This window comes from Theobroma umbraticum, unplaced genomic scaffold, assembly GCF_002168275.2.
Source record: "Theobroma umbraticum cultivar Fairchild unplaced genomic scaffold, ASM216827v3 scaffold_67.0, whole genome shotgun sequence".
NCBI lineage: Eukaryota > Viridiplantae > Streptophyta > Magnoliopsida > Malvales > Malvaceae > Theobroma > Theobroma umbraticum.
Genome location: NW_018397262.1, coordinates 5,541,066 through 5,553,682, shown reverse-complemented (window position 1 = coordinate 5,553,682; position 12,617 = coordinate 5,541,066). Strand labels below are relative to the sequence as shown.

At 31.4% G+C, this 12,617-nt stretch overlaps 1 protein-coding gene and 1 long non-coding RNA gene across 2 annotated transcripts in view; both read right to left on the bottom strand.

Annotated features, from left to right (window-relative positions):
• LOC110420000 (putative disease resistance protein At5g63020) overlaps positions 1-8,498 on the bottom strand; it is a 9,822-nt gene extending 1,324 nt beyond the window's left edge. The window contains exons 1-4 of the mRNA XM_089783921.1: positions 8,422-8,498; positions 8,158-8,266; positions 954-1,062; positions 1-444 (exon numbers count right to left, since the gene is read on the bottom strand). The exon at positions 1-444 is cut by the window's left edge and continues 309 nt beyond it. Coding sequence (XP_089640047.1) covers positions 1-432 — 432 coding nt within the window. The 5' untranslated portion in view covers positions 433-444; positions 954-1,062; positions 8,158-8,266; positions 8,422-8,498. The remainder of the gene's footprint in view (positions 445-953; positions 1,063-8,157; positions 8,267-8,421) is intronic.
• Positions 8,499-11,020: 2,522 nt separating this feature from the next.
• On the bottom strand, positions 11,021-12,275 carry LOC149527011 (uncharacterized). The gene is made up of 3 exons (XR_016351434.1): positions 11,939-12,275; positions 11,670-11,840; positions 11,021-11,462 (listed from the first exon to the last, which is right to left on the bottom strand). It is a non-coding gene; the product is annotated as an uncharacterized LOC149527011 (long non-coding RNA).
• Between the last annotated feature and the right edge of the window lie 342 nt (positions 12,276-12,617).

Genomic DNA, 12,617 nt, shown 5'->3' with positions numbered 1-12,617 from the left:
AGTTTCACCTGTTATTTCTGGTGTTGGCAGGTCAGCAGCTATGGTAGAGGAGTCGTTAACCACCAAGCTCCCAGAGAACTGACCTTCATCATATACTTTCTTCATTGCTTGAGTGGTTTCATCAACAACCTTCCCTAAGCAAGAACGAAAGAGATATTTCCCTTCCCTGACTTTATCTTCAACACGTTGAGCATGACCAAGCTTCTCCTCTACTTTGTTGAACCAACTTTCAACTTCCTGCTTTGGCTTTTTCCCAAAACGATGCTCGTCCAGCAATTGTTGATGAATATCCCCCTTGCGGTCATGCAAATCTGCTTGAGCTTGTCGGAAACCATCCACGTACTCATTGAATTTTCTGTGGTATTTTAGATACTTTCTAGGCGATTGACCAATGAACTTAATAACCTCAATGATTGGTCCAATCAAGTCCATATTAGCTTGTCCCTGCACCGAATTGTGGTATTGATTCGTCGAAGAATGAATGCAGAGGCATATCAAGTTTATGAAGTAAAGGAATGGAAAAAAGAAAATTGATTGGAGATATATGAAGTAGTAGATAGAAATTAAATAAATAATAGTACTTAGGAAAATCAAATTATGTAGTGCCGCTGTGAACAAAAGATAAATTTTGAGCTTAGGCACCCATTTGATATGAAATCCTCACCCGTAAGCCAGTTAAGCCAAGCTTAGTTCAAGTGGCTGTGATCAGTTAGATTTGGTTACAAATTTTAGATTGGAGTCTAATGTTGTCTTTTTCTAAAAATGAAGACATTGACAATCATGAGCTAGGTGAGAAAAGTGCAATAACATAAGGACACACAGTACGATTCTACAATCTACACCACATACACAGGCAAAAGAATTAAAAAGAAAATAAAAAATCCACCAAAGAAGGTAAGCAAACATTCTTGCAATTTATGGGAATAAAAAATAATAGGATGTTAAAGAAGTACCTTTCCTGGAGGACAGATAGTTATTGGAATACTAGAAGATGCACAGAACAAATGCCCAGAAAGAAATACAACTAGCAAACTTCCTTGCTATTGTCAGCACACTAGCACTCTGCCAAAAGAGATTTACATGAAGAAAGAAAGCAATATTATTAAGTTTAGAGTTCGTATTTCAAGACCATTGCTTATTGCTTCACTACAGCCTTGTTATGTATAAGAAATTGCCTGACAAGAGAAGGGATCAAGTAAGCAACAGTACGCACAGTTTAGGAGGATGAAAAGAAGAAGAAAGGAGCTTGTTAAAGCAGGCTGATACTCGCTGAAAGATGTTGGCCAGACCAAAGAAATGAAAAGTTAGCAGGGGGACCCAATGAAGCTGTTTAGGAAGTGGCAGAGAAATAATGCGGCTAGCCTTTGGCTAATTCCATCTTTCTTTAGACACTATGATTGCAAGTTGATTTTATTTGAGTCATAGTTTAGTATTTTCTTGGTTATTTTATTGTAGTGTTGGCAAACATTTTTGTATTAAAAATGTTTTAGTTTGGTAAGAAACTTGATCCCTTAGTTGCAGTATTTTGCTTTGCTAAAAGCATATATGTTAGAGAAGAGAAAAGATGGTGTTATGACCCATATATAATGTTAAAAGCATTTGGTCATTAGGAAAGGGTCAAAACTTTTTTGCTTTTCCTTTTGCATGAAAAATAAGCACTTTGAATTGGGCCCCGAGTCATGATTAGCTTTTTTTTTTATAAAAAAAAAGGAAAATAACAAAGGAATTGCTACTTTTTTACAAGTAAGGATTTTTGCTATTTTAATTATTTATTTTTAAAAAAATAAAAAATATTTAGATACAAAAGTAAATAGTAAATTTTCAAAAAAAAGTAAATAGTAAATTTTTTAAAAATTATATATAGAATTTTTAATTTTTTTATATTTTGTTTGATTTATATTGTCTTTAGTTTAAAGCATCTTTAAGGGAAGTGAGCAATTAATATCATGACTTGCCCACTTTAATAATTCATTCTCCTGTAATTATACAAGATTTTGCAAGGAGATCTACTTATTGTTGTTTCCTTTATCCAATTTTGTAATACCCCTCACAAAAAAATATATATATCACTTTATTTGATAATTACAAATATAACCTTATGGATATTAAAAAAAAAAAGAAAGCTCAGAAATGACTTTTTGAAAATAGAATATATATATTTTAGTTGATGTTAGATTATGTTATCAGGTTTAAAAAAAAATCAGTCAATTTTACCTTATCGTATATAAGAAAAAATTAGTTAATCTTATCATGTTTTAAATAAAAGTAATCAGTTTTATCTCAACACATTTAAAAGAAAAGAAAAGAAAAAAAACTCACTTCAGTTTATTTCATCAGACTCAAATGACAAGCAGTCAAAAGAGCTTAACACCAGTGAAGAAGAAAGATAGAAAAAAGGGAAAAGTATTCAAGAGATTACTGATTAAGGTATATTTAAGGTTGCATTTTCATAATTTGGGTACAAAAAGCCCAAAATTATATGTGTTTCTTTAACTTTTATTCAAATCTAGCACTGTTTTGGTGACTTTTCAATGGCATAATGGGTACCAATGGAAAGGTCTTGAAAAGATCTTTTCAATAGTTTTTGTAGCATCTCGTTTGGTTTTGTGGTTTGGAAGATACAAAGTTTTAAATTTAATTAAGAACCTGATTTTTCAACAATTTTGATAACTCAATTTTGAGTCACCAGAACTCTATATTCTAATAACATTTTTAGTCGTTTCTTTGAGTGCTTTTGTAGGATGAAATGAGATGTTTAATTTGACGTCAATTGTTCGATTAGAGGCTTCCTGTGTTAAAAGAATTAAAGCATCAAATTAAGCTCATTGATATTGAAAATCTAAAAATTTGAGTATTTATGTGATGATTTCTAGAGTTTTGGCTTTCGAAACTTGAAAATTTTTATTCTGTTTAATCGAAACAAATTTTATGTTGTAGTATGATATGAATGCTTCAAATTAGTGTTGATTGTATCACTAGAAATAATTTGGGTTAAGAGTTATAAGAGTTCAAAGTAGGCCAAATGGCCATCTAGATTCTAAAAATTCTAGAAAATAGAAAATTCATTTTTAAGTTTTTGAAAAATTCGATTTTAATTAATATATGATAAACTTTGCTGTAAACTTCACAAATATTGAATTTTTGATTTCTAATATATTTTTAAGTCTAAAAGTACATATATATTTATTTTGTATAAACTTATTTCTTAAGTTAGTAAATTTTATAAAAAGATCAAAAATTAAGAAAAAATTACAAACATGATTTTTTTATATGAAATTGATGTTATATTTCCATCAGAAATTAAAATCCTTACTAATTTTATGATTTAAATTTAAGTGTCAATTTTATTTGATTTTTATTAATTCATAAAAAAAATTACCATGTTAATTGAAAATGTTTTTAAATTGTAATAGAGGTTGCTATACACCCTAAGTGCTTAGGATGGTCAACGGAAAGTCCCTTGTCAAATTTGTTTGCAAATACAATTCTGATATTTATATATATTTCTTAAAATATTAGGGAACTAGGAAGATTTTTTAATTTACTGCGTAAAAGTAAAATTGACAAAATCAGGTAAGTGATTGATATCCCTTTGGTATTTTTACACCCTAAAAATTAGCCTCAATGTGAAATTGAATTTCATATATTATATATAATATGTTTTGTCCTATGATTTGTAAAAATCGGGTTGAGCATGCAAAATGTACATATATGATTTTAGTATGTTGGATTTTAGAATGTAAATTTTTGTGAAATATGAATTTTGATTTTTGAAATATGAATTTATTTTTTTTAACATATGCATATACAATTATTTTTGTGATTATATATGAAAATACTTAGTTTCAAATAAATATGCTTTTGATGTGCACGATATATGTTTTGTAAAAGTGAATATTATTATTTTGTGAATTTGGGTAATCAGAAAATATATTTTATTTTGTCTCCTAGTATGGCTATGATATGATCCTGCCAATTGGGGTAAATGTTGGCCATGTCTACATGTATTATGTGATTAGAAATTGATCTCTTAACTGAACCACCGATTACAAAATAGTGATACTTGTAATATCTGTTCAGAGCAACCAATGGTTGCTTTTGATAGGGGAGAGCAGCGGTCGGTTGGAACCGCCCAACCGACCGAAACCGACTGTTATTGTAACTGATGGTTGCTTTTGCAACCGTCGGTTGTGCCGATCGGCCTCGTCGGCAGATCGGCTCGGTCGTCGAGGGGAATCCTTCCCCCCCGAACCGACCGAAAAACCGACAACACTGTGCTACCCATGAGTCCCCGCCGACTGCCCGGCTCCTGCTGACCCTAGTCTTCCCCGAACCCCCCGAGACCTGACTCCGTGACCCCTAATTTCTCCCTCCCAACCCGCCGACCTCAGAAAATCCCCCTCCCAAAGTCCCAATCTCTCCCCACACCCCCCACCTGATTCTCCGCCGGCGCCCCTCCCCCTAGTCCCCTACTGCCTCGGCCCCTCGACCTGATTCCCTCGGCCCCCCCACGAGTCCCGAACTCCGTTCCCCCGGCCCCCCTCCCACGACTCGTGATTCCCCCGGCCCCCTCCCAGTCCCACAAGTCCGAACTCCCGATTCCCCCCGGCCCCCTCCCACGGGTCCCCTCCCACGACTCGTGATTCCCGGCCCCCCTCCCACGAGTCCCGATTCCGCCCCCCCATCAAGTCCAGAAATTTCCTCCCCTCGGTGACTACGAGTCCAGGACTTAATTTCCCCCCTTCACCCTTGCTTTTGCTTATCAGTCTTCATTCTTCAACTCAAGTAAATTAAAATTTATTTTATGTTAGTTATTTTGTGATTATTATGTAGATTGTCAATTAAAATAATAATATATCTTAAAATTAAATATTAAAATAATATTTGAGAATTAATGTTGAAATTATTTAACAAAACTTAATTTGAAATTAGTCATTGTATTTTTAACCATTTTAGTCCATGAATCTTTTGGTATTTTAGCCCATTGAATTAATGTACCCATTAATCTTAACCATTTTAGCCCATAAATCATAGTCCAATTTACCTATTTAGCCATAAATTATAGCCCAATTAACCCATTTTAGTCCAAGTCAACTTAAGTCAACCCATTAATTTTATCACCAAAACCGACCGAAACCGACCGAAACCGACATTCAAAAAATCGACTGAACCGACTTTATAATATGGCGGTTCGGTCGGTTATATCTCAAAAATTTTAGTCGGTTTTCCTCAAAACGACCGAAACCGACCGATGCTCTCCCCTAGCTTTTAATATACTTATGACCCATGCCACTAGGGTTAATTGTGGTTTTATGACCCATGCTATTAAGATTGATTAAGGTTTCTGTAATGATTACCTAGTCAAGGGGTTAAGTATGACCATAATACGTTACTGGAGACCATTAAAATCTATAATAATTGTGAAATCATATTTTACTCATTATTTAAAAATTTCAGAATTAAGTTAGTTCGATTATTGAATTAGATTATTGAAAAAATTATGTTTTTGTATATATATGAGAATAAAAACTTTTAGCCTAAATGTTTTATGCATACTTAATCCAGCTGAAGGGATGTTAGTCACTTGGTAAGCTGTTGAACTGACTCTTTTCTTCGCTTTTTTCAGGTTGTGATTTAGTAAACATATGGAAAACTTTGAAAAGTGACATTACGTAGGCTAGCATATAGTGTTAGTTTACTCAGGATTGTTTAAATGTTATGAACGTTTAGTTACCTTAAATTGTTTATTTGGGATTTTATCTCAATATCTTTGGTAACTCTATATATAGAGTTATTTTGATATATTTTGGGGCTTAAGTAGCTAGATCTTTGAGATTTAGATTCGAATTTTAACATTTAGTGTGTTTTTTAGTTTAAGTTGATTACTTGTTAAGTGATTAATTTAAGTTATTTTAGTTAAAGTTTATATTGTTTTGTTTTAATTATTTAAAAGTAGTTATTTTAATTTCTTTATGACTTTTGTAGAAATTGATGAAAAAGGCTCATTTAATGAAAATCAGTGCAAGTATTGATAATGACTTTATTCATTATATTTGGTATATTGATCATATCTCTCTCTACAAAACTCCAAATGAGGTGATTTAGACCGCTACAATTATAGAAGAAGGCTACAACATTTATGTTTACCAATTGCCCAGTTCTGAATCTATCATGGTCAAAATATTGTCAAAGTCGGAGCACTGCAGTAGTACACAAGGACTGAACAAATGCGGTATTTGAAACAATACTTTCAATCTAGGAGTCCAATTGATGTGATTATGATCCATTGAAATTTAGAGATAGGGCTAAAACTTTTATATTATCACTTTGCCCAGTTCGAAATATCAGGATGAAACTCACATTTGAAATTGATAGATGTCACAACACTAGGAGTCAAGGCTGCAACGTTGACAAAAGCAAACACACATACAAATTTCCAGAGAGCTCAAAGCTGCAGCACTGGAGAAGTAACGCCACAGCGCTGGGTGACTTTTCAAAAATAAGAAAAGTTGACGAGATTTGAAAATTAGGTTATTTGGAGCCTATTTAAGACCTTTTTAAAGATTTTGAGGAGGAGTCAGCAAGCAACTATTCTGGATTTGAATCAAGATCAAAGCAAGAAAACAGGAGAATTAGAGGGAGAATCGTGATCACAAAGATTTAACTATTAGTTTTCTCTCTTATTTTTGTGTTTTTTTTTATTTTTTTTGACTTAGATTCCGGTTAAATTTTTTTGAATATTTCTTTATTAGATATTATGAGCTAATTTATTTTTTTAAGATTGCATTGAACTCGCATGTAATCTAAATTTTATATCTTTTTTTACTTATTTTCAATGGGATTTGAATTGTTTATTTCAATTTTTTTAATACTTTAATTGCTTGACCACCAGTTAATTGATTTAAGAATCTAAACAACTTGGGAAGGGAGTTTAGTATAGACTAAAATTGAATAGTAATGATCATATTACTTGATTTGCATATAGGATAGGGATAACCTATAAGCCTATGTAGCCAGATTAGACATAATTTTTAAATCTATTTTATTTCACTTACATAGAGATATAATATTTTGGTTAAAATAGATATTTTTATAAGATGAGTCGAGGAGACCCTTAAATAATTTAGGATTCTTAGCAATCCAAACCATTGAAATAAGTTAAGGAAGAGAAGTAAGATCTAGATGAAGTGTGAGGGATATTGTAATCCTAGGCTTATTTGATTTGATATTTACTCAAGTTATTATTATTTTTTTATTTTTCCTATTAGTTTAAATTTTAGTTAATTAGTTTTAGTTAATCAATTAATTTTGAGTGTTTGGATAAGATTAATTTGTTCTAATTTTAGTACTTAGTAAAATTTTAGATCAATTTTTTATAGGATCGACACTCTGCTTGCTAATATATTATCTATTCAATACGTATACTTGTATAGTAAAATTTTAATTAATAATCTTAGCTCTGAGAATTATTATATTTCATAAATATATTTGACTCTTTTAGTTAGTTGGTTAAGATATCTGTTATGAGCCTTGCATGTTTGTAAGGTTATATCTTGTAAGTATGTGGCGATTGTTGTACCTCAGGTTTGAGGCGTGACAAATTTAATCAACACAATTCAAATAACTTTTTATTATATGTCAAATAGTATATCCACGGAAGAAATTAATAAAAAATCAAATAAAATTAATATAAAGTTAAATTAAATTCAGTTATGATAAAGTAAGAATATTAAACTTAAAAGTCTCAAGTCTTCCTTCTTATCATGGAGATAATACCTTTGGCTCTACTGCATCTCTTCGATCATGGCTAAAAATAGCATGAATCGATCAGAAATAGTATAAAGTAGTTAATTTGATATGAAATCCAATTAAGCCCTAAACCAATTATGCTAACGTTAATTCAAGTGGTTGTGATCCGTTAGGTTCAGTTACAGATTTTAGATTTGAGTGTAAAGTTGTTTTTTTTCTTATGTGTGAAAAATACAAGACATAAGGAAAGACAATATTATTCTTCGATCTATACCACAAAGAAAAGCGAAAGAATTAAAAATAATAATAGCAAAAAAAAAAAAAGACTCCCCAAGTTAAGAAGGTAATTAAGCAAACATTCTTACAATTAATTATGGGAATAAAAAATAATGGGGGTTAAAAAAGTACCTGTGTTGAGTGACAGCGACAAAGAGTGTTGGAAGATGTTGACAATAACAGTAGAAGATGCAGAGATGAGAGAACAAAAGCCCAGAAAGTAATTTAATCAGCAAGCTTTCTGCTAAAAGAGATTTACATGAAGAAAGAAAGCAACATTTTTAAGGTTAGACTTCATATTTCATGACTATATATTGCTTATTGCTTCACTACAGTCTTGTTACGTATAAGAAATTGCCTGAGAAGAGAAGGGATCAAGTAAGCAAAAGTACTCACAGTTTAGGAGAATGAAAAGAAGAAGAGAAGAGCTTGTTACAGCAGGATGAGACTTCCTGAAAGATGTTGGGTAGACCAGACAAAGAAAACAAAGGGCAATCAATTGAAGAAATACAGAGGGGGAGTGATGGAAAAACTAAGAAATTAAAAGGTAGGAGGGGAAGTCAATGAAACTGTCTAGGAAGTAGCAGAGAAATAATGCATTGGCCTTTGGCTGATTCCATCTTTCTTTAGACACCATGATTGCAAGTTGATTTACTCGAGTCATTGTTTAATATTTTCTGGGTTATTAGATTGTTAGCTTTATTGAGTTATTTTATTGTGGCATCGGTAAACATTTTTCTTATTAAAAATGTTTTCATATTTTACATACTTCACCATGTTGGTTTTGTTTAATCAGAAACTTGATCCGCAAATTGCAGTCTTGCTGACTAATTACAGAATAATAAATCCAAGAAATCTCCCTTTTCATATGTATATATCAATGAATATATATTACAAGACGAAATATAGCTCATTGTTTTGCTTTTTTAAAATATTGTTATGATTAGAAAAGCCAAATAATAATTTGGATGGTAGTCTGGATTTTGGAGAAATTAAAGCTCTGAAAACTTTAGAAAATGATATATGATCATGTCTGCCTTTTGGATTGTATGATTTTGCAAGTCAATTTTATTCAGGTCATTGTTTAATATTTTCTTGGTTGTTAAACTCTTTAGATAAATTGGGTTATTTTATTCTAGTGTCGGCAAACTTTTTTTTTTCCCACTTGGCCATGTTGGTTTAGTTTAAACAGAAACTTGTCTATTAGTTGCAGTCAATGCTGACTAATTACAGAATAATTAAACCAAGATGCCTATTATTCAGGTCATTGTTTTCCAAGTGATGATGCAGACCAAATACAGACGGTTTCAAAGTAGACATTGCCACAGAAATCAAGTCATAGCAAAGTTGAAGGCACCCATCTGACAGTACTCACTAGTAATTGAAAAAATATAAGATCAAAGAAAAGGTAAGCAAAGAAAGAAGCAGGAACCTAATAAGATCCCCATTTTCAGTTTTTACAATCATTATGGAAGACAAAGAAAGCTTCTAGCCCGGTTGAGACTTGATGAGCCTGGACAACTATAGTTTTTTAGCAGAGAAATGGCTTTATATGGTGTATGTGTGACTAAATTGTGAAAGTGTAATAAACTTCTTATCTGGTTTTAAAGTAGTGCAGGGGCAACTAGGCGCCTACAACATACCATAAATTGAATGTAACTGCAACCCGGTACAAGGGAAGAAGAAAGGAAAAGGATAGGCACTGATAAGATCATGAACAACATGCATCAATCCAAAAAAATTATACAACAATGTATAACTCTATTTTAAGCTAGAAGTCCAAGACCTTTTGAGGTTGCAAAGAGATCTTAACAAGAACTAACTGAAAAAATAAAATGAAAACTGGGAGGATCTGCTTACACTTAGGTGGCGTTTGGTATCAGGGATGTAAGCCACATTCCCTACAACGTGGCTTATTAAATTACATTGCAGTGTTTGTTTTGTAACAAATCACTGCAATGTAAGATTGCAATGCAATCACATTACATTGCACTCTGCAATGTTCTTAAAGACAATTTTACCTTTCAACTTTATTATCTTATTAAAAATATTTTATAATATTATAATTAAAATAAATATATAATATAGAACAAAAATTAAAATAAAATAAAATATAAAAAATTAATATTTATATAATATAGATAAAATAAATTAAAAATAAATATATAATATAAAAAATATATTAAAGAAATGAAAATAAAATATATAAATTATAATAATAAATAAAATAAAATATATGACATAAAATATATTTAAATATGATATTATATAAAATTAATAATAAAAATATAAATATATTAAAATAAAATATAAAATATTATAATAATAAATAAAAATAAATATATGACATTAAAAATATATTTAAAATGATATTATATAAAAATTAATAATAAAAATATAAATATATTAAAATAAAATATAAAATATTATAATAATAAATAAAAATAAAATATATGATATTAAAAATATATTTAAGAAATGATATTATATAAAAATTAATAATAATAATAAATAGATTAAACTTATATTTTAATAATTAGGGGTAATTTTGATAATTAGCATTACATTCCCACTAAAGTACTTGTAAACCAAACACTGCAATGTTATCTTCCCTGCATTTTAATCATTATTTTACTTACATACCAAACGCTGTAATGTTATTTTCCCTGTAATTACATTACTTGCAATCACATTACTTGCAATCACATTACCTGTAATCACATTGCATTGTAATGTACCAAACGCCACTTTATTGTAAGGTAATCATAATACCAAAGCAAATTACACCACAAAAACCTAACATCATGAAGTAAAAAGTTCAGTGATGAATCTTCTGTTCTTATTCAAGTCAAGCAACAATTTTTGAATGATAATTAAAAAAGTTTTTAAATTTTGAAATGGTGAGACCAACTCAGCGAATCCAACTTCACAACATTGAAATTGAAAGCATATTTTCTTCTATTTGACAATTGAAGAACAAATCTATGCACTCGAAACTACGCCATACGATTTATGATTTTCCTTTCTACAAAGACTAGGGAACACCCAAGGAATATCAAATGTTAATTCAAAGGAGACTAAACTGCTTCTACGATGAATCTGTTCTTTTCTAGCATAAAGTTCAGCCAAAATCGTAAATGAACGGCTCTCTTGCTACAAAAGGATCACCTCTTGACTTCTTTTCCTTCTGCAAACTGGTAAGTTGCTGAAGGAAAAAGAAACAACCAAATAATATGTCATATGGAAAGCTATGAACACCAACAACTAAGAATCATTTGCTTGTTGCTAGAGTAGTTTATGCATCAACATTGTCAAAGCTGATACAGGCTTGATTAGGAAAGACAAAGTTCCCAAAATGTCGTCCAAACTCATCTGCTAGGCCTGGAATTCCTGAGGGGAGAGGATCTTTGATGCATCAGACACAGCAGACAAACTCCCTGAAATGAAACAGATGTTAAAACTATCAAGAAAAGGACTAAATAAATTGAAAATCACAGGATCAAGCAAATCCTGAATGTTTACTATATACATATATATAGACACATACATATAAATGGCTCAGATTTATTCACTGGGGCAAACAATGAAAACAAGAGATGGGAAGAGCTCTAGATGAGAAAAGGAATAAAAGGGCTTGCACCTACTGGCAGAACATCATTCTCATGATCCCCATAGACTAGTTTCCAGCCTATTCTCCCTGGGTGTTCCAGCTGCCCCTTTACGCCAAACCTACGAGTTGTATCTTGTTCGAGCTCATCATAACCTGAATAACGGGTTACATCTATTGATCTCCTAACAGCTCCACGTTTGTGCACCTTGGAAAGGTAAATATGTAAATTAGAACCCTTGACCACTGAGATGAAAAGAAAAAGAATTTTGCGTGTGTGCATGAGTGGTGAGTTCGCACACTCACTTTTGTGGATTAGGATTAAAAGAGGCAGAGAGTCTAACTCAATGTGATTGTTCTCCAGATTTCCTGGAGAGGAGGAGGTGATGGTTTTCTCTTGTCAAGCTCAAGTAGGGAAAGATACAGAGGAATCCGCTTTAGCTTTGACAAACCTATATGACTGTGTTGGAGAGAATCACAAACCATTACTCCATTTTACTAAAAATGCTCTTCAATTCTGATATATTAGCTAATGCCAATTTCCTTAGTTTGGGAAGAATAAATTTGATGGTGTTTTGTCACAATACATAACAGTAATCTCTTCCATGTAGAGCAGAACCCACTTAGCTGAGAATAAGTTCCACAATCCTATAGAACAACAAGGCAAGACTCAAAATAAGTTTCAAAGTAAAAAAAAAAAGACAACTTAGAACAGGACAATGCAACCAAGAAAAAAGGATCACACCTCCAACTCTTAGTTCTAGCTAAATTATGGTACTCATTAGTACTTTCTTTTTCATGAAACAGGAAACAATTTAAACAAGATAAAAGAATCTCAAATATGCAAATACAAGAAGAAAGGAACTCTAAGTTAGAATTGTATGTGGTTGAACAAATAAAAAATTAATGAATCACAAAGTAGCAAATCAAATTGAAAAGTGGAAACAGACTATTGCATGTTTCAAGGAAGGAATACCATTTATGC